The sequence below is a fragment of the Gobio gobio genome, assembly GCF_949357685.1.
Source record: "Gobio gobio genome assembly, chromosome: 5".
In the NCBI taxonomy this organism is placed as follows: domain Eukaryota; kingdom Metazoa; phylum Chordata; class Actinopteri; order Cypriniformes; family Gobionidae; genus Gobio; species Gobio gobio.
In genome coordinates this window covers 23,562,662-23,586,080 of record NC_137101.1, presented here as the reverse complement: position 1 = coordinate 23,586,080, position 23,419 = coordinate 23,562,662, and the positions used below count along the sequence as shown (strand labels likewise).

The window sequence follows — 23,419 nt, the reverse complement described above, 5'->3', positions numbered from 1 at the left end:
AATGCAGTATAATTTACTAAACTAAAATTGTTGTTAAATATATGGTTACCGTTAGTTATTGAATTGAAAAAAGTGGGAAAAGTCATTAAAACATTTGTGTAAATTGTTTTAAATGTATTTATTAAAATCTCATAATTTCATAATTTTTGACTTTTTTTCAAATATTTATTCTTTAAAACTACTAAAAGAATCATTGATAAAAACCGTTAAGAAGCTGATTTAGAACCGGTATCATTCAGTTCGTTATCATTCCCATCCCTAACAGCGATAGTCACATTAATGACGCAAACGCACCACGATTCGGACCCAAAAGCAGGAGTGGGTGATGGAATTGAACTTGAGTTCAGGCCAAGCAATCTGTGTGGAAACATCCTTGATATTAGAAAAAGCGGACCTCTATGCCTGCTTGCTTTGTGCATTCTGTTTGCATAACCTAATTTTGGGTGTCGTGCGAGAGCCCAGTGCGGTAAAGTGGTTTGGGAACGTTTCGCCCACAGCTGCATTAGCATGAGAAAACACAAAGATTACATTCAGTATCGTCAGCAATAGAGAAACGCATCAAGCGTCCTTGATGAGCCCTTGATGCCGCCTTATTTTGCTGAGCTTGAACTAACGTGCCATGTATTGTGTGTACACTTCATTTAAAAACTAATTACAGCAAAAGCGAGTTCATTGTTAGACCCCTTCCTATCCCACAGCCAGTGAAATTTCAGGCAGAAGTTGCCTGGAAGAGTACAGTTGCTTACTCAGTTCAGCATTTTAATAAACTCAGCGCTGGGAGATGATTGGGTGCTTTACTGAATGCCGGTGTATTTGCAGGTCTTGGAACATTGGGATCCTCACAGCAGTCCCACAACCAGTCTATCTATCCATGCTCTCCCTCACAGCACTCCATATCTGCACTGGCCCTCAGGTCCAGAGTTTGACTTGACCAAACCTGACCCCTATGACCTGTATGAGAAGTCCAGGGCTATCTATGAAAATAGGCGTAAGTAACTGAAGCAACATCTTGCTAGCACCTAAAGCTATTGATGTCTACTTAGCCTGCTGCTAATCTGTGCTGTTTACCTACTGTGTTTTTGCACACATGCTCATATGGAATTCATGTTGTGCTTATACATTTCCTGTTGTTCATCCAAAAAAGAATGAAGCACAATGCTCTAAAGTAGCTAGCGATGAAAGCTATCTTTTCTGTGGTAAGTTTTTGCGAGATTGGGATGAGCGACAAGAAATGATTTGTATTTCTGTAGCATTATGCTAAGTTGCTCCACCCACAGTGAAATCTCGCTGTTCAAAAATTGCATTCCACATTGTTGTAAAAATGTAATGGAAGAAATCATAACATCATATGCTGGCTATATTAACAGGAGTTTTTTTGTCTTTTTTGACGTTATTGGAACTAAACAAGTCAAATTTATGTTACGAATGTTGTCAGATTTTATTAATGAAATCAGGCATAACATTATGAATAACACTGATTATCTCTTCATCACGGCACCTGTTAGTGGGTGGGATATATTAGGCAGCAAGTGAACATTTTGTTCTCAAAGTTGATGTGTTAGAAGCAGAAAAAATGGGCAAGCGTAAGCGGGATTTGAGCGAGTTTGACAAGGGCCAAATTGTGATGGCTAGACGACTGGGTCAGAGCATCTCTAAAACTGCAGCTCTTGTGGGGTGTTCCCAGTCTGCAGTGGTCAGTATCTATCAAAAGTGGTCCAAGGAAGGAACAGTGGTGAATCAGCGACAGGGTCATGGGTGGCCAAGGCTCATTGCTACACGTGGGGAGCGAATGCTGGCCCATGTGGTCCAATCAAATAGACAAGCTGCTCAAGAAGTTAATGCTGGTTTTGATAGAAAGGTGTCAGAATACACAGTGCATCGCAGTTTGTTGCGTATGTGGCTGCATAGCTGCAGACCAGTCAGGGAGCCCATGCTGACCCCTGTCCACCGCCAAAAGTGCCAACAGTTGGTCCTGCCGTCCTGACATCAATGTGGATGTTACTTTGACCACCTACTTAATCATTGTTGCAGACCATGTACTCCCTTTCATGGAAACGGTATTCCCTGGTGGCTGTGGCCTCTTTCAGCAGGATAAACGTGCCTTGCCACAAAGCAAAAATGGTTCAGGAATGGTTTGAGGAGCACAACAACGAGTTTGAGGTGTTGACTTGGCCTCCAAATTCCCCAGATCTCAATCCAATCGAGCATCTGTGGGATGTGCTGAACAAACAAGTCCGATCAATGGAGGTCCCACCTCACAACTTACAGGACTTAAAGGATCTGCTGCTAACATCTTGGTGTCAGATACCACAGCACACCTTCAGGGGTTTAGTGGAGTCCATCCAAAGGGGGACCAACACAATATTAGGGATATTATAATATTAGGACATAATGTTATGCCTGATCTGTGTATATATATATATATACATACACTCACTCGTATATATATATATATATATATATATATATATATATATATATATATATATATATATATATATATATATATATATATATATATATATATACAGTATATATATATATATATATATATATATTATAAACATAAATTATTTAATATCCCTTTCAAACCAACAGGAGCTGTACTTGGATGTACATAGAGATTAATAATATCAAAATGGCCACTGAGTAAAAGTGATATTAAACATCAAATATGCTCACCTAGGACTTTTAGTTTGGCCCAAAAATTATTTTTACTGCTGCCTTATATTGTTAGAACATGGTGTAAGTCTCCAGTGACCATTATGTCAGCTCTCCGAGACTCACAAAATACTTTTTCACTGTTGTAACTTACAATCTATCTTATCCTCCATGGTAAGTATTTTGAGGTTGTCGTGTCTTGTCAATTTGGAATTTTCCCACAATTAGATCTGTAGAGCTGCTCTGGAGTCTGGGAGAACTTCAGTTGCTTTTGTGACTTTGGGGTTATATAACACTTTACATTATTAATGCAGGTACTTTCTTAACCAAATTTAGAGACATTACGACACACACAGGCTTTCTGAACATTTGAAGGTCCCCCTGTGAACCAACATTCATAGCATTAGAAGGATATGTTTAATTCAACAAATAGTTTATAATACATTAATTCATAAAAATATGAAAATACTTATAACGGTATGAAATGACCTTCATATTGAACAAATACGTCTGAACTCTCAATAGAGTTGTGCATTTAGATTGACAGCGATTAAATCAGTCGTGGTCAACATGTCGTTCTGTTATTACTCGCATATATTCAACTACTGTCTGCACTCCCATTACTGGTCACATTGCATTTGCATAAAGTTGAACTGCTGTACCACAGTAGACATTTTCTATGGTTTTAAATCAGCAGGGAGGTGATGTGCTCTCCCTCATTACTGTTTCCTGTTCTATACCTCCTCCTTTATTTTGTACAGTATATAGTGTCCTCTTTAATATTCACAGCTGGCAATGATAGGTTGGCATATGGCATTGGAGATGTTGGTTAATATAGTGTGTTGATGTTGTTTGATAATGTCATTATCTTGTCATGTTCAGTGATCCTCCATAGCATTATACAAGGTTTTTGCTTTATATTTATAGGTCTTATTATATCGCAGACATCTTTAGCATCTATTGTAGTAGATATGCTGGTGATATAGATATTAGATATGCTGTGCGCAAACCGTTCAGTTTCTCTGCCAGGTAAGTATGCTCACTTCCTGAAGGTGGATTACATTTAGTATATTTCTCTGTGAGCCTCATCTTATTTTATGAGCAAGATGTTTTATACCGCCTCATTTTGTGAAATTGCATTTCTTTCTAAACCGACAGTGACAATGTTTCAGTATGTTCAGTCATAAGACTGTTAATGTTTTATAGCGGTTTGAATATGCACTTGATGTGGCAAAGATGCTGTAAAGATTTTACATTTTAAGATGGGGAATAGATGGGTGTTATTATTACAGGAGCTACATTTTTTGCACATATTCTGTTTATGCTAATGCATATTTTATGTGATCTTTCTTTGATATATTCAATTAATAAATCTTTATATATTTTTTTATTTTGTTATATTTGGTAAAGTGTGGTCTGCTGCTTTTTGAGATTTTTTTCATTTATCATTGTATAGATGTAATTTTCGTCACCTAAAATCATAGGTAATAAAAAAATATGACAGACACAATTTTAGGACATTTTATCCCTTCTACTACAACAACAAAAATTCAAAATCAATACCTCTTTGAACAATATTTGATATATTATGAAAAAAGGCTGAAAATAATGTCAGTTTTTATGTGTTTGCTATGGAAGCTTATTTCCACCATGGAATAAAAAATATATAAAAGGCAATTGCGACTTTTTATCTCACAATTCTGACCTTTTTTCTCAGAATTGCAATTGCAGAATCTCGCAATTATGACTTTAACTAGGAAACTATGACCTAAAATATGATCTATGGAAGCCTGTTTCCATCACATAATAAAACATTTTAAAAGATAATTGTGACTTTTTATCTCGCAATTCTGACTTTATATCTCATAATTCTGACTTTATAACTCGCAATTCTGACTTTATAACTCGCAATTCTGATTTTATAACTCGAAAAATTTTACTTTATATGACACAATTTTGACTTTATAACACACAATTCTGACTTTATATCACACAATTCTGACTTTATAACACAATTCTGACTTTATATCACACAATTCTGACTTTATAACTCGCAATTCTGACTTTATAACACACAATTCTGACTTTAAATCTCACAATTCTGACTTTATATCACACAATTCTGACTTTATAACTCGCAATTCTGACTTTATATCACACAATTCTGACTTTATAACTCGCAATTCTGACTTTATAACACACAATTCTGACTTTAAATCTCACAATTCTGACTTTATATCACACAATTCTGACTTTATAACTCGCAATTCTGACTTTATATCTCACAATTCTGACTTTATATCTCGCAATTCTGTCTTTATATCTCACAATTCTGACTTTATATCTCGCAATTCTGACTTTATTTCTCGCAATTCTGACTTTATATCACACAATTCTGACTTTATAACTCGCAATTCTGACTTTATATCACACAATTCTGACTTTATAACTCGCAATTCTGACTTTATAACACACAATTCTGACTTTATATCACACAATTCTGACTTTATATCACACAATTCTGACTTTATAACTCGCAATTCTGACTTTATAACACACAATTCTGACTTTATATCACACAATTCTGACTTTATAACAATTCTGACTTTATATCACACAATTCTGACTTTATAACGCGCAATTCTGACTTTATAACACAATTCTGACTTTAAATCTCACAATTCTGACTTTATATCTCACAATTCTGACTTTATATCTCACAATTCTGACTTTAAATCTCACAATTCTGACTTTAAATCTCGCAATTCTGACTTTATATCTCACAATTCTGACTTTATATCTCGCAATTCTGACTTTATATCTCGCAATTCTGACTTTATATCTCACAATTCTGACTTTATATCTCGCAATTCTGACTTTATATCTCACAATTCTGACTTTATAACTCGCAATTCTGACTTTATAACTCGCAATTCTGACTTTATATCTCACAATTCTGACTTTATATCACACAATTCTGACTTTATAACTCGCAATTCTGACTTTATATCTCACAATTCTGACTTTATATCACACAATTCTGACTTTATAACTCGCAATTCTGACTTTATATCTCGCAATTCTGTCTTTATATCTCACAATTCTGACTTTATATCTCGCAATTCTGACTTTATTTCTCGCAATTCTGACTTTATATCACACAATTCTGACTTTATAACACAATTCTGACTTTATATCACACAATTCTGACTTTATAACTCGCAATTCTGACTTTATAACACACAATTCTGACTTTATATCACACAATTCTGACTTTATAACACAATTCTGACTTTATATCACACAATTCTGACTTTATAACTCGCAATTCTGACTTTATATCTCGCAATTCTGACTTTATATCTCACAATTCTGACTTTATATCTCGCAATTCTGACTTTATATCTCGCAATTCTGACTTTATATCTCACAATTCTGACTTTATATCTCGCAATTCTGACTTTATATCTCACAAATCTGACTTTATAACTCGCAATTCTGACTTTATATCTCGCAATTCTGACTTTATATCTCACAATTCTGACTTTATATCTCTCAATTCTGACTTTATATCTCGCAATTCTGACTTTAAATCTCGCAATTCTGACTTTATATCTCGCAATTCTGACTTTATATCTCGCAATTCTGACTTTATATCTCACAATTCTGACTTTATAACTAGCAATTCTGACTTTATATCTCGCAATTCTGACTTTATATCTCACAATTCTGACTTTATATCTCACAATTCTGACTTTATATCTCGCAATTCTGACTTTATATCACACAATTCTGACTTTATATCACACAATTCTGACTTTATATCACAATTCGCAATTCTGAGGGGAAAAAGTCAGAATTATGAGATTTAAACTCGCAATTATCTTTTAAAATGTTTTATTCTGTGGTGGAAACAAGCTTCCATAGTTTCCCCTGAAATAATTTTACAGGGTATTTTTTCAGTCATAAGAACTATAGCAATCAAAATAGAATATATTCAATGCATGTTTACCATGCTGCTCTTAATGATCACAAATGAGAATATTTAATCACTTTAAACGCACTAATTTAACAATAAATAATAGACAGCAACAGTCACCAACATATGTTTTATCAAAACATTTTAAAGCATTTAAAATACACTTAAAGACTTCCATGGCATAAACACAAAGTAATAATTTAATTCTCAACTGATTATTTTCAAAATAACTAATTTGCGTGAATTAATCAAAGTATAATGCATTAAATTAGATGCGCTTAACATTCTTACGCTGTAATATTTACAAGTCATTACACAGAGGGCACAAAACATAAAACCAGCCTATTGGTAAAAAAATTATTTGCATGTAAATCTATTTGCATGTAAATCATCACAACATACACCAATATATTGGTTTAATATCCCCAGCATAGGGGTTGCAAATATCGAGCAGCTCTAGCAGAGTGGCAGATGAGGTTGCAGGAATAATGCAGACTCCCTCTCAGAATCAGAATCAGGCTCAAGCTCCACCTGGAATCTATTTTAAATGGGATATACATTATACATACAGCATGGCTGTGTGTAAGTTTGCAGGCAGAAATGTGCTGCTCATGTTGATCTCAGTTCCTGTCTGCTCTAAACCAGAAGATGAATTCTGTTTGAGATACTGTATAAAATTTTTGTTATCAAATGTTATAATTTGTTATCAAATGACATTTTTAAGTGTGCCTTAAGTTCTTTTATGGGGGCACTGTATAATTTCTTCATTGCTTTGTAGTCGTTGGGCATTATTTTAGCAGGGAGACAGGTTATGTGTATATTGTAGTTATATTTCCAGGTGTGTATGTTAATGTAAACATTGATTTATGGGCTGCCCTTGTGTCTCTCCCTTTTTTAGAGCCAGGGCTTCATCGAGCAGCCATCCCAGCTGACCTCTCCAGTGAGTAAATATATCTGCACCCAAAACAGAAACAGTCTGACAGAAAGAGTTCTGCATAAAGTAAAGCCTGAAAATCATTTTTATATATCCAGTGACCCTCTACATTTTTAACATTTTTTGAATGTTAAGCAAAGTTTTTCTTTCTGTAATTTCACTTTAGTATCCTCAAGTAAATGCTATTTTTGTCACCTAAAATCATATGATATTTAACACATGATGACATTTTAAGACTACATTTTAAAGACATGTTTCATTAAAAAAACACTTCTTTGAACAGCATTTGATATATATTGATAAATCAGACAATAGTGATGTTTTTGGGGTATAGATTTAAATTTGGTCTGTTAGATATTTATAAAATTTTGTATCATCAAAAAATATATATTTTTGTCACCTAAAATCATATGATATTCAATACATGATGACATTTAGACTAAATTTTGTTTAATTAATGTTTCATTAAAAAAAAAACACTTCTTTGAACAGCATTTTATATTGATATTTAAGGCTGACAATAATGTTTTTTTTGTTTGTTTTTTTGTATACATTTAAATTTGCTTAGATTTTTATAAAATAATCAAATAAATGTTATTTTTGTCACCTGGAAATCATGATATTTTAAACATGATGACATTTAGACTATATCATTACAGCAAAACACTGTTTTAAAATCAAAATTTATTTGAAAAATATTTGTATATATATATACAGTGAGGAAAATAAGTATTTGAACACCCTGCTATTTTGAAAGTTCTCCCACTTAGAAATCATGGAGGGGTCTGAAATTGTCATTGTAGGTGCATGTCCACTGTGAGAGACATAATCTTAAAAAAAAAAATCCAGAAATCACAATGTATGATTTTTTAACTATTTATTTGTATGATACAGCTGCAAATAAGTATTTGAACCAATGTTAATATTTGGTACAGTAGCCTTTGTTTGCAATTACAGAGGTCAAACGTTTCCTGTAGTTTTTGACCAGGTTTGCACACACTGCAGGAGGGATTTTGGCCCACTCCTCCACACAGATCTTCTCTAGATCAGTCAGGTTTCTGGCCTGTCGCTGAGAAACACAGAGTTTGAGCTCCCTCCAAAGATTCTCTATTGGGTTTAGGTCTGGAGACTGGCTAGGCCACGCCAGAACCTTGATATGCTTTTTACAGAGCCACTCCTTGGTTATCCTGGCTGTGTGCTTCGGGTCATTGTCATGTTGGAAGACCCAGCCTCGACCCATCTTCAATGCTCTAACTGAGGGAAGGAGGTTGTTCCCCAAAATCTCGCAATACATGGCCCCGGTCATCCTCTCCTTAATACAGTGCAGTCGCCCTGTCCCATGTGCAGAAAAACACCCCCAAAGCATGATGCTACCACCCCCATGCTTCACAGTAGGGATGGTGTTCTTGGGATGGTACTCATCATTCTTCTTCCTCCAAACACGTTTAGTGGAATTATGACCAAAAAGTTCTATTTTGGTCTCATGTCGCCCTGTCCCATGTGCAGAAAAACACCCCCAAAGCATGATGCTACCACCCCCATGCTTCACCGTAAGGATGGTGTTCTTGGGATGGTACTCATCATTCTTCTTCCTCCAAACACGTTTAGTGGAATTATGACCAAAAAGTTCTATTTTGGTCTCATCTGACCACATGACTTTCTCCCATGACTCCAAATGGTCATTGGCAAACTTAAGACGGGCCTGGACATGTGCTGGTTTAAGCAGGGGAACCTTCCGCGCCATGCATGATTTCAAACCATAAAGTTAGTGTATTACCAACAGTAACCTTGGAAACGGTGGTCCCAGCTCTTTTCAGGTCATTGACCAGCTCCTCCCGTGTAGTTCTGGGCTGATTTCTCACCTTTCTTAGGATCATTGAGACCCCACGAGGTGAGATCTTGCATGGAGCTCCAGTCCGAGGGAGATTGACTGTCATGTTTAGCTTCTTCCATTTTCTAATGATTGCTCCAACAGTGGACCTTTTTTCACCAAGCTGCTTGGCAATTTCCCCGTAGCCCTTTCCAGCCTTGTGGAGGTGTACAATTTTGTCTCTAGTGTCTTTGGACAGCTCTTTGGTCTTGGCCATGTTAGTAGTTGGATTCTTACTGATTGTATGGGGTGGACAGGTGTCTTTATGCAGCTAACGACCTCAAACAGGTGCATCTAATTTAGGATAATAAATGGAGTGGAGGTGGACATTTTAAAGGCAGGCTAACAGGTCTTTGAGGGTCAGAATTCTAGCTGATAAACAGGTGTTCAAATATTTATTTGCAGCTGTATCATACAATTAATAGTTAAAGGGGCTATATGCAACTTTTTCCCCAAAATAAACGTAACAATAGCCTTTTTATTTTACCATTTATGACTCAAACATCTCCTGATGAGCATACTGACACCTTGTCCGCTTACAGTGGGTGCACCTATAAGCCTGTATCCTATTTTTCCTATTTTCTGGCGGGTCGTTTTTTTCCCGCGCTGTCTTCGGATGTGACGTCACCACCGCTGCGAGAGCGAGCAGAAAATAAGAGCAGTTCTGTTTTTTGGCCACAGGTGTCAGTCGCGAGTTTAAATTTCAGAAAAACGCATATAGCCCCTTTAAAAAATCATACATTGTGATTTCTGGATTATTTTTTTTTCCGATTATGTCTCTCACAGTGGACATGCACCTACGATGACAATTTCAGACCCCTCCATGATTTCTAAGTGGGAGAACTTGCAAAATAGCAGGGTGTTCAAATACTTATTTTCCTCACTGTATATTGTAAAAGGGCTAACAAAAAAAACTATTTCTGTTAAATGCCTCTACAAGGTATTAAAATAGTGTCTAAAAGTAATTTAATTTTTGTATATCCAGTCACTGTGACCTCTGTGAAATAGTACCTGGAGATTCCTGGAGTTTCTTTTTTTTTTTTTGTCAGTTTTTGCCACTTATCATTCTCACTGCTTTCAGAATGAACCTGCCAATACAGGTTCAAGAACATAAAACGAATGAATTAACAAATTAAGTACTCACTGAACAGAAACGGGGGTCTTAAATGTCAACTAGAACAGTAAATTGCACTTGAAGGATGAGAATAATCTGGAAAAATGACTAAATTGTGAGATAAATGTGTGTCTTCAATGTCAGCGTCAGAGTTCCAGGAGGTGGAGGTGCACCTGCGCAGACAGAAGTCCGGTTTCGGCTTCAGAATCCTGGGCGGAGAGGAACCAGGACAGCCTGTGAGTCCGGAGGCTCAGGAGAAGGCTCGTACTTTAGAACTAACGCACACGCTTCCTAAAACAGAGTTCACTGCCATTGGCTAACATGATAACATGACTGTTCATTTACTTTAGTTTCCATTCAAAGCTTAAAAGAGAGCCCATAGTAACCGTGCTGTGTCTGTACAGATCCTGATTGGTGCAATCATCGAGAAGAGCCCAGCAGATAAAGACGGGCGTCTCCGGCCAGGAGACGAGCTGATTTCAGTCGATGGGATCCCTGTGGCTGGAAAACCCCACCGTTACGTCATTGACCTCATGCATGGGGCGGCCCGGACTGGGCAGGTTAAACTCACTGTACGACGGAGAATTCAGCCCACAGGTGAGAATTGTCTTATGTTTGTTTTCATATTTGTCCACTAACAATGTCCAAGTGTGAACATCCACCCCATATCAAATCATGTATTGTGGAACAGGAAATTAAATTTTTAACATTTGCATGTAAAGTGGCCACATCCTTTGTCTTGCTATGGTTACCATTTTATGTATCCTAAATATACACAGTTAAACAATACATTTTTACACATAAACATACAACTCCATTGGAATTACACAATTTCAAAATAATCTGTTAACAAGTTATGTTTACCTTTTTCGCCATTACATTTCATATTTCATCTCAAGCATGCAATTCACTGGTTTGGCCATGGTAAACAAGTGGTTTTTATTATAAAAATTAACTTTATTAGAGGCAAAATTGTTTAGATAAATGATAAATATTGAAATGTTTAATGTTTAATCCACTCTCTTTTTTCAATTATCATAGTTTTAAACATGTAATAATATTTTCAAAATAGATATTCATGGTTTAAGATAAAACATTTTTAAAAAGTCTGGGTCGAGGGCAAAATTAAAACAATAAAATCTGTACTTAAAAGACATTTGAAAAACAGCGGCAAAAAAAATGATGGTAGCATGATATAAAGTTTCCAACACAGTTTCAATGTGAAAAAAAATGTATTTGTTTTAATGAAAATAAATTCTTGGGACATAAATCTGCCTGAAACTGAAGAAACCGCCTTTAAAGGTTAAAGCTTGTTATTTCCTGACAGTTACAGCAATTATAGATTGTTGCAAAGTATATATTACGTGAAGAAGGTAATGGAGGTAATGAAGCAGGTGCTGTTATACTGTTCCTCTGCTGTTTATCATGTGTCCTGTCCTCTCTCTCTCTCTCTCTCTCTCTCTCTCTCTCTCTGTCTCTCTCTCTCTCTCTCTCTCTCTCTCTGTCTCTCTCTCTCACCTCCTCCCTGTCTAATAATTCTTGGTGTAGCTGAGGCTCAGATTTTGTGCCCTTTTAAGCTCTGCCTCCCTCATCCTTCTCACTGTCTGACTCATCCTCTCATTCTTATCTTTCCTGGACAATCGTTTCTCCCCCTTGCATCTCAGTGGAGCGGTTGGGAAATGTCTGGCTGCTGGCTTTTTTAGGCTTACTGTTTGATCGCAGAGGGACTTCAGACGAGCGTTAGCCAAACTATAGCATCTCTGTTTCTCTCTTTCTCGCACACTTGTATTAATTGTTGTTGATACCTGTTTCTAAATCTAAAAATCGTATTTAATGTTTTTAATGTAACTGTTAGAGAGAAAAAATCGAGGAAAACCGGAAGAAAATCCTGGAAAAGTGATGAATACAATTGTGTCGTATTGATTGTGATGATTCGTAAATGTTCCAGTAAGTATTAAAGGGATCACATCATGAGAAATCACTTTGTCTTTTCAATTAAAAGTGTTTAGTATACGCTATCGTACAAAAGTTTGGGGTCGGTAAGTTTCTTATGCTCACCAAAGCTGCTTTATTTGATCAAAAATGCAGTAAAAACAGTAATGTTTTCTATTTTATTTTATTTAAAGTGTAATTTATTGATCTTATGGCTTTTCAGCATCATTCCTCCAGTCTTCAGTGTCACATGATCCTTCATTCTAATATGATGATTTGGTGCTTAAGAAACATTTCTGATTATTATCAATGTTAAAAACAGTTGTGATGATTCATATTTTTGTGGAAAACATCATACATTTTTTTCAGGGCTCCTTGATGAATATAAAGAACAGCAGTTATTTGAAATAGAATCTTTTGAAACATACATGTCTTTGCTACCATTTTTGATCCTTGCAGAATAAAAGTATATTATTACCCATACTATATAGTATGAATCTTACCCACTCAAAACTTTTGAATTGTAGTGCGCTACAGTATGTAAAAATATTGTAATTTTCAAAACTCAAATCCCTCCTCCCAGTTCAAAAAGATATAAACGCTTGTGAACTTGAAATATACAGTTTAGTGGCATTTCCCATTTAAGTCTGATGAATCAGAATCAGAAGGAGCTTTATAGCCAAGTATGTTTACACATATGATGAATTTGTCTTGGTGACAGAAGCTTCCACAGCACAGACAGAATGACAGAGACAAGACACAGATAATAAAAATAGAATAAGTTAATAAAAAATAAAAATATAAAAATACATAATATATATGTGTATGTACTACACACCTTAAAAATAAAGGTGCCATGAAGAACCAAAAATGTTTTTTCATGGCGATGCCATAGAAGAACCATTTTTGGTACCCTGAGGAACCATTTTGTGAAAGGTTCTTTAAAGAACCATTCTTTTCTAACCATTTTATAGTCTAAAGAACCTTTCTGCACTACAAAGAACCCTTTTTGAAATGGAAAGGTTCTTTGGATATTAAAGGTTCTTAATGGAACCATACACCCCGCCAAAGAACCTTTATTTTTAAGAGTGTATGTTATATACAAATGTAAGGGAAGGTAAATAAGAGGTATGGTGTGCTAAATAAATATAAGTTATAAATAGTGTTTTGTATTGCACATTTTATTGCGCAGTTAACTTTCCATGAGAAAAGATGAAGTTGGAAACTGAGGAAAGAAACTTTGCTTGTGCTGTTCTGTTGCTCAGTGTTCTATAGCGCCGAACTGACGACAACAATTCAAAGAGAAAGTGACCTGGATGTGAGGGGTCCAGTGTGATTTTGCCAGCCCTTTTACTCACTCTGGATGAATGCAGTTCTTGGAGAGTGGTGAGGGGTGCACTGATGATTCTCTCAACAGCTGAACCAGATAGTTATAGAAGTGCAGAGGACAGACTCAATGACTGCAGAGTAGAACTGCCCACCTCTGTTGGGCCTTTTTTTACAATGGAGTCAGTAGCCGCTTTTCCACTGTCGGGCCAGTGCAAGCAAGGGCTAACAATGCTAGACTCGGATCTCAAGCACCGAGGCCAAAATCAAGTTGCGTTTCCCCTGTCGGGCCAGGAGCCATGCAGCGCTACCCTGAAACCCGGCCTTAACACGCCTCCATAGAACAATGTCACACAACCCCACCGTTTCACCAGCTGACTTAAAACTAGCTTGATCGCAAAATGAGCATGACAGAAGCGAACGCTTGGTCTTTACTTAAAGACTTAAGGCCAATTTATACCTCTGCGTTGAGTGTACGCCGTAGGCTGTGTGATGCGCTCGTACCCTACGACGTACCCTGACACGCACCACTTTTTTTTGGGGGGGGGGGGGGGGCTGACGGGCTGACTGTAGCCTACTATTTTGATTGTTTTTGAAAGTCTCTTCTGCTCACCAAGGCTGCGTTTATTTGATCCAAAATACAGCAAAAACAGTACTATTGTAAAATATTTGTACAATTTAAAATCGGCTAACTTTTTTTCTATTTGAATATATTTTGAAAAACAATTTATTTCCGTGATCCTTCAGAAATCATTCTAATATGCCGATCTGCTGCTGCTTCTGATTATTATCAATGTTGAAAACAGTTGTGCACATTTTTTTCAGGATTATTTAATGAAAAGAAAGTAAAAAAAGAACAGCATTTATCTGAAATATAAAGCATTTGCAACATTATAAATGTCTATACTTGATTAATTTAATGCATCCTTGCTGAATAAATGTATTCATTTCTTTGAATTAATCATAAATTGATCTTTATTAAATTAATATTGATCACAGGAATAAATTACATTTTAAAATCTACTCAAATAGAAAACAGTTTCATTTTAGTAATATTTCACAATATTACAGATTTTTTTGTGTTTTTAATAACATAAATGCAGCCTTGGTGAGCAGAAGATACTTTTTTAAAACAATTAAAATAGTACAGTTTCCATATATATATATATATTTTTCTTTGCCTGCTATTTTTTTTGTTCCGGCCGCGGTACATTATAAAAGTAGCCCAAAAAAACTCAACTCCGTAATTATTCCCGCGACTTTTTTTTTTAAATATCCCAGTTGTGCGGGAAAACCGCGACCCTGGCAATTATGACTGTGGGTTACCATCAACATGCCCGTGGACACTGCTACCTAGCGGTCTGCATGTGGAATTGCACATTGACGTGGGCAACAACGCAGAAGTATAAATGAAAACCAACGCGTAACTTGCGCCGTAGAGGATACGGCGTAGGTCAGACGCAGAAGTATAAATCAGCCTTTAAGATTCCAGCATTGATATTTGACATGCTGAATCAAACTGGTATTTACCATTAAAAAGAGAACAAATACCTCAGTTCCGCCTGCTTCCATTTATTTGCTATCACAAGAATGCCCAAATAACAACTTCATTAAGGCTTACACATTTAGAAAAACATTGATAAAATATCATATGTTTATGTCACATTTCTTTGGAAAGAGTGAGCATTTCTATACATTTTCCACAAAATGATGCGATCTGAGGAGGTTTGAGTGATCTCTCCTGTCTCACTACACTGTTATCTTTTCAGCTTATGAGAAGAAAACAGGAGTTATGAGTTTACGAGTTAACTGGAGTGCATGTTTTTATGACATGCAGATACATTATTTCGGTATCAACAAAGGAACAGGGAAGACATGGATATAACATGAAACAAAATAAATACACGATTATATATGATTTGTCTATGTTCTTCAAGCAGTATCTAGTATTTTTCATAAACATAGTGCTATATGGCACTAAAAGTGGTTCTTGGTCATAATCAATGGGGAGCCACTTTTGGTGCTATATAGCACCATATGTTAACATGTTCTGTATATGTTAGCGGTCAGTCAGTGGAGCTATATAGCACCTCAGCCAAAGAACCGGTGAAGAACCGCTGCAGAACCACTGAAGCACCAAGATTGGTGCTATACAGCACTTTAAAGTGGATCCCCTATGATTACGAGCCAAGAACCACTCTTTTTTTTTTTTAAGTGTATAATAACATGGGAAATAAGTAGCGGTGTTGACCGTCTCCTGACTCAGGTAAACTCTGCCTTTGTTCATGACCACTTCTTAAGCCCCAGTTGGCCCACTTTGGACTAATGTTTTCGGCGATCCAAAAATCCCTGGCTGTTGGCCCCTGCTAATGCGTTGGCGTGTTCCTCCTAAAGTCCACAACCATCTCTAATGTTTTAAGCGTGTTCAGCTCCAGGTTGTTGTGACTATACCAGACAGCCAGTTGTTCGACCTATTGTCTGTATGCAGACTCATCACAGTCCTGGATGAGGCCAATGAGTGTAGTGTCGTCTCTGCAAACTTAACTTTGTGTAGAAGATGAAAAATAGTTGGTAGTGCACACATCCCTGGGGGACGCCAGTGCTGATTATGTGGATGTTGGATGAGTATCTTCCCAGCCTTACTAACTGCTGCCTGTCTGTCAGGAAGTTGGTGATCCACTGACAGTTGGAGGAGGGCTCAGAGAGCTGGGTTAATTTGGACAGGAGAAGGTTTGGAATGATGGTGTTGAAGGCCGAGCTGAACCACAAACAGGATCCTCACATAAGTCCCTGGTTTGTCCAGATGTTGCAGGATGTAGCGCAGTCCCATGTTGACTGCATCATCCTCAAACCAGGGGGTCTAGCAAGGGTCCAGTAATGTACTTCAGGTTGGCCTACACCAGTATTTCAAATGACTTCACGACCACAGACGTGCTTAAAATGCTTAGCCAGTGAAAGTGTTACTTGAAAAGTCTATTCATTGTACTTTCTCTCTCGCTCTGGTATCTTCAGGTGAACCCTTTCCAGAGAATGGCCGCAGTCCTGGATCTACCCAGCACAGTTCCCCCAGGAGTGACTTCAACTCCAGAATGTTCTGCAACTCCGCCCCCTCACAAAACTCCGCCCCATCCACCACAGGCTCCTCCCCACCAGACACAGTAACCAATCAGATTCTGCAGCCTAGCGATGTCACCATTCAGCGCAAGGAGAGTGAAGGGTTTGGATTCGTTATTATCAGTTCACTCAACAGGCCTGAAACCGCAGCTGCTGCTGGTAAGGAAGGACTATTTTGTACACTTCGTACACTTTAACTTTCAATCGGGGACATTCCTTTACTGTAATAGCTCACTTAGGCTGGCTGCTTCAGAGGGTCATAGTGATTTTAAAAGTGCAGCATGTCCTCATAAACCTGTGTATTAATAATGGATGCACTTCTATTTGATGGCTGAAGAGGCTAGTTTCAATGTTCTAATGCAGCGCCCACGCTCGTATATAAAAACAGCTCCACTAACATGAAAGGACAGAGTGCAGGGAAAGAACTCTCTCAATGTATTACGTAAAAAGTATTTGTGCATGTGTGTTGTCAGCCGTGCCTCATAAGATTGGCCGCATCATTGAGGGAAGCCCAGCAGACCACTGTGGGAAGCTCAAGGTTGGAGATCGCATACTGGCCGTCAACCATCAGTCTATTGTCAACATGCCACACGCAGACATCGTCAAACTGATCAAGGACGCGGGACTCACTGTCACACTCAGGATCATCCCTCAGGAGGGTGAGTGGACATCTGTGAACATTAATTCTGATACTAAAGTGACTTTGTAGGTTGACTTCCTGAACATTGCTCTGTCATGTCAACTGGTCAACTACCTTTTTCTGAACAATGGTTGGGGTGGAAGTGGAGGGGGGGGGGGGGGGGGTTATTTTTGCCATGTGCCTAGCGCTGCAGAAATTTCACACTGTAGCTTTATAATGCCAATTATTTCAAACAAACTATACTTTTACAGTTCTTTTCAAACACGAATTTAAGAGATTTTGAAGTTGAAATGTAATTGGATGTTATTACTGTTTTTCCCGAGTGGTAGTTTGTGATAAAAATGCAGGAGGTTCATGAGATTGTGACTGAAATGTCAGTGCTAAATTAAATAAATAAAAAGGTTTTAAAAAATATTATAAAAAATAAATAACAATAACAATTGTAAAATTGCAACATAAAAAATAACTAATATTGATAGCTGAATGACGTGCAAAAATACGTATATACAGAAATTAATCCTTAAATGTATAGTTCACCCAAAAATGAACAATTTACTTACAAAAAAGTCATACAGGTTTGTAGTGAGGAAATGGCAACAGGATGTCAATTTGAGAGCTTTTCAGAGCCAAATTCAATAAATCACCAAAGTCACCAACCACCAAAAATCCATTTTGACTACTCACTGTCATTCGGTCCTTTCTATGTAAATTATAATTATTATCGGGCTTATTCACACTGGTCACTTTTTACTGATCAACTATTTGTTAAAATTGTTCCCTTTAAACATAGCCACATACATGTGTCTCCAAAATATAAATCTGATCTTCAATTTCTTTGCTTCTGTGAATGCAAATTCAATGTCACCGAAAGCAACAGATATGTGCTACATTTTTTTTATCATCAACTGGTTTCAAGATCAAATTCCGCAATAGGAGAGAGAGCGGCATCAGCACTGGTAGGAGATTTTAGTCACACTACTTTCGGTTTCATTTTCGGCAGTTTGCGCATCATCTTGTTGAAGTGATACTTATCTACAGTGGGCTATATCACATGGCTTCAACAACCAGATGCATTGAGTCTGGAATGTGTCTCACCTCCTCCTGAAGTGGTTTGAGTGATCGGATTGCAATCTATCTCGAATGAGTTTCGGATGGCGTTTTCACAATTGCGAGTTTATATCTTACAATTCTGACGTAATAACACGCAATTGCAAGTTTATATATCACAATTCTGACTTTTATCGGAATTGTGAGATATTAGTTATAAAGTTCAGTTCTGATGGAACTTTTTTTTCTCAGAATTGATCGTTTATATCACACAATTCTGACTTTATAAAATACAGAAATTAATCCTTTAAGGTTTTACTCACAAAAAAGTCTTACAGGGTGAGTAAATTACAACAGAATGTCAAATTTTGAAATTTCCTTTTAAGAGTAATTCTGACTTTATATCTCACAATTGCAACTTTATACCACGCAAATCTGACTTTTTATCTCACAATTCTGACTATATCGGGCAATTCTGACTTTATATCTCGCAAATCTGACTATACCATGCAATTCTGACTTTTTATCTGGCAATTCTGACTTTTTATCTCGCAATTGTGACTATACCACACAATTCTGACTTTTTATCTGACAATTCTGACTTTTTATCTCACAATTGCGACTTTGTCTCGCAATTCTGACTATATCAGGCAATTCTGACTTTATTTCTCACAATTCTGACTTTATATCACACAATTCTGACTTTATATCTCACAATTGCGACTTAATACCACGCAATTCTGACTTTTTATCTCACAATTGCGACTTTATACCTCACAATTCTGACTTTATATCACACAATTCTGACTTTATATCTCCCAATTCTGACTTTATATCACACAATTCTGACTTTATTCTGACTCAATTTTTTTTATTCTGTGGCCGAAACAAGCTTCCATAGCCCATAGATTCTGCCTCATTAAAAATTGAATGCTGTGCAGTTTAGTTAAGTATGCCAGATTATGTTTTATACACATATTTTAGATTATTATATACTCCATTAACTATCACTCAGTTTTCCATCTTGTACCAGCTTTCACAATTTGTTTGGGTGTCTGCACTGTTAATTTATTTGCATAAATATTTTAGTGCATTTAGTGCTAAAACAATGCAGTCAGTACATGCAACAACCAAAGAATGCTATTTTAGAAGATAGCTTAGCCTTTTGTCTTTTCTCCATTTTTCAGAGACGAACAGCACGCCGTCTGCAGGCAGCTCAGAGAAGCAGAGCCCTATGGCCCAGCCCAGTCCAGTTTGCCAACCCAGCACTGTGAACCAGACCGGTGCTGCCCCTCTACTCAACTCCAACCCTCAAACCAACTCTGCACCTCAACCCAGCCCCATAATGCAGGCTAATTCAGAAGCACAACCGAGCCCTGTCACTCAAACCAGCCCAGCCAATCAGCCCAGCTCAGTGGCCCAACAGAACCCGCCCACCCAGCCCTCCACAGTGCCAGTGCAGATCTACAGCCACGACAGCAGGCAAGGCACCTACGCAATAAATATTGGTTTAAGCTATTTTTGTATCTGATTTATTAATGTTAACATTTAGACATAATTATGATTTTAGGTTAAGCTAAAAAAAAAAAATTTTAAGAAAATGTCTGTGGTGTTTGACCATGGAGTTATTAAAGTGAATGACAGGGAGGGCAGCTGCTTATACATTTGTAGAGATGCACCAGTATTAAAATGCACTCGTCACATTCACCGTTACTCAGAGGAATTTACACAAAGTCAATTCAATAGAAAACTGCACGATTAGGCGTTTTGCTTGAGGGCGAAAGATTTCCCCACACAGATTTCGCAGTGGGTTCAAGTTGGTCACATGATTTGACACACTGACTAACAGAAACCTGCTAGGTTTGAAAGTGACTCCTGTTTTATCTGTGAATAATTCGTTGTTTTGTGAAATTTTAGAAATTGTGACCTCACCCTAATGGATGTGACCTCACCTTAATGGATGTGACCTCACCTTAAAGGGATAGTTCACCCAAAAATGAAAATTATGTCATTTATTACTCATCCTCATGTCTTTCCAAACCCATAAGATCTTCGTTTATCTTCAGAACACAAATTGAGATATTTTGATGAATTGTATTGGTCGCGCTTTTCCATGCAACTCAAAACAGACTGAAATTTAAATCGCTCTCAATGGTTTCTTTGAGTTATTTTTAATAATCAGTTGATCCATTTTTAAAACCTAATGGAATGATTCGTTCATGAATCTGGCTGATAAAATTTTGTTAATACCAACTTAAATTTCAGTCTGTTCCTCACTTGTGATCATTTAGATTCAACAGACTAGCGCATACACTACTGTTCAAAAGGTTGTTTTTTAATGCATTTGAAAGAAGTTCCTGAAGGGGTTAGTTCACCCAAAATTGAGAACTATGTCATTAATTACACAACCCTCATGTCATTACTAACCCGTAATGGTGTGTTCACACAGGACGCGAATGAAGCGTTTCGCGCGAGTGATTTACATGTTAAGTCAATGCAAAGACGCGAATAGATATTCTGCGGCGCGATTCGCACGAATGACACGGCGTGAACTGAGCGTTTGACGCGTGATTCGCACAAATGGCGCAAATCGCAGTGTTGAAAAATCTGAACTTTGCCGGATATTCGCGCAGCGTTAACCAATCAGGAGCTTGCTCTAGTAGTGACAACAATGAGGAGAAAATCTGGTTTATATTAATCATATATTAATACCTGGTTCAGACAAGTGTGCATATGATTATCACTGTGATAGCATTAAATGACATGAAACACAACCCAGTCTCTTTTTGTTAAATGCAAGTTTATGTATGATCAATAATACAAAAGTATAAGTAAAAGGTATAAGAAGCTATACATGAAATAAAGCAAACAATTCAGTCAAACATTCAAAGTCAGTGCTAGTAGGCTACAATAGTAACGTAAAGTTAAATAACCTAAAAATAAAAAAGTAATGAAACTTCACTTTGTCATCAGCCTAAATGATTTGCCAGTGAACAAATTATAGATTCATGAGACCATAGATCGCCCGTTACATATACATAAGACGAATTATAGCTCGAGACACCACAGAGACATCAGAGCCAGCGGCAAATGTCTGAAGGACTAGCCGAGGAAAGGCTGCTCTCGCCGGGGTTAACAAGTGCAAAGCGCCGCTGATCGCCTGGATCTCACAACTCCGAAAACGGCAGATAAAATGTTCAAATAGGCACGCTTTTTATAAATAAACCACAGATGTGAGCTTTAAACAAGTACATTCTTGCCTGAAAAAGTCTTAAAACTACGTTTTGTCACACATTAACAGTAGTATTTTAACAAAAAAGACGTGTAAACACAGCCCATGTCAGCCATTTCTCAACGAGACGAGCCAGCTGGCAGAAGCCCCTCCCATGACGCGAATTCGCGTCTGTTGTGAAGTGAATGTCAGACGCGAATGAAGCGAATTTCATGCGCGAATGAAGCAAGTAAGCTCAATGTTCAAGCGTCCAACTTCGCGCGAATAGCGCGATTTATTTGCGTCATTCGCGTCTGGTGTGAACGCAGCATAAGACCTTCATTCTAGCCTAGAAATATAGACACACCCTAGCGGCAGCAAATCTAATTTGCAGCCAGGGTAGTCTAGCAACTCTCCGTTAGCTTGCGAGCTGGAAAAACCAAACTCTAGTCTGGCCAATCACATCGTGTATAGAGTCGGTGGGCGGGCGTAACATAATGGCGGCAGAGTTGCGGCGGTTCCGCGTGCTACTTGAAAACAAAGAAGCTGGCGAACAGCGGCCTTTCGAAACGGCTTTGGCTGCGACTCTGGAAGACTTGGAGTTAAGCTTATCTTTGAGAAAAGAACAAAGAACAGCACTGAAATCATTCTTCAGAAAGGAAGATGTGTTCAGAGTTTTGCAGACCGGATACGGCGAAAGTTTAATCTATCAACTAGCTCCGCTTCACCTTCTTCGTTGCTCTGGTTGGTTGTAGCGCTATCCTATTGCGTGCAAAGGGAATTTAAAAGACAACCATTTATCCCGCTCCTCGGATTGAGCCCTGCCAATGGTGTGTTCCCAGACCCCACATCTTGATGTCAGGCTTGTCAGGCTACCTTCGTTCATCTTCGTAACACAAATTAAGATATTTTTGAAGAAATTCGAGAATTCTCAGGCCCCTCCCCTCCATAGACAGCAATTTAATTAACACTTTCGCACTTTTTGTTAAAATAGTCCATATGAATACAGTGGTTCAACCTTAATTTTATGAAGCGAAACAAACTAAAATAACTTTATTCAGCAATTTCATTCTAGCCTGTGTCAGTCTGCTACACAGTTTACGTTGATCAGCTTCTGCATCAGCATCACGCGCATGCGTTGTGGTGCTCACATGAACAGCATTGGCTGCCATAGAACTCGAAAGCGTACAGGCTAGAAAGAAATTGTTTTATAAAGTTGTTATTTTTGTTTGATTTTGCACACAAAAAGTATTCTCGTCGCTTCATTAAATTAAGGTTGAACCACTGGTGTCACATGGACTATTTTAACAATGTCTTCACTACCTTTCTGGGCCTTGAAAGTGTTCATTAAATAGCTGTCTATCGAGGGGTCAGAGAGTTCTCGGATTTCATCAAAAATATCTTAATTTCTGATCTGAAGATGAATAAAGGTCTTACAGGTTTGGAACGACATGAGAGTGAGTAATTAATGACAGAAATTTAATTTCTGGGTGAACTATCCCTTAAATGGTTATTATAGCCGATATTCAAATTCTATACTATTATGTCGAAATAAATGTAAAAATACAACACTAAAAACTAAAATCAGTTT

At 37.3% G+C, this 23,419-nt stretch overlaps 1 protein-coding gene across 1 annotated transcript in view; it reads left to right on the top strand.

The window, feature by feature from the left end:
- The window catches only part of magi2a (membrane associated guanylate kinase, WW and PDZ domain containing 2a), a 302,773-nt gene that overhangs the window by 262,420 nt on the left and 16,934 nt on the right, over window positions 1–23,419 (top strand). The window contains exons 13-19 of the mRNA XM_079817222.1: window positions 820–988; window positions 7,539–7,580; window positions 10,703–10,818; window positions 10,963–11,155; window positions 16,829–17,089; window positions 17,404–17,589; window positions 19,805–20,099. Of these exons, the coding sequence (XP_079673348.1) occupies window positions 820–988; window positions 7,539–7,580; window positions 10,703–10,818; window positions 10,963–11,155; window positions 16,829–17,089; window positions 17,404–17,589; window positions 19,805–20,099 (1,262 nt within the window). The remainder of the gene's footprint in view (window positions 1–819; window positions 989–7,538; window positions 7,581–10,702; window positions 10,819–10,962; window positions 11,156–16,828; window positions 17,090–17,403; window positions 17,590–19,804; window positions 20,100–23,419) is intronic.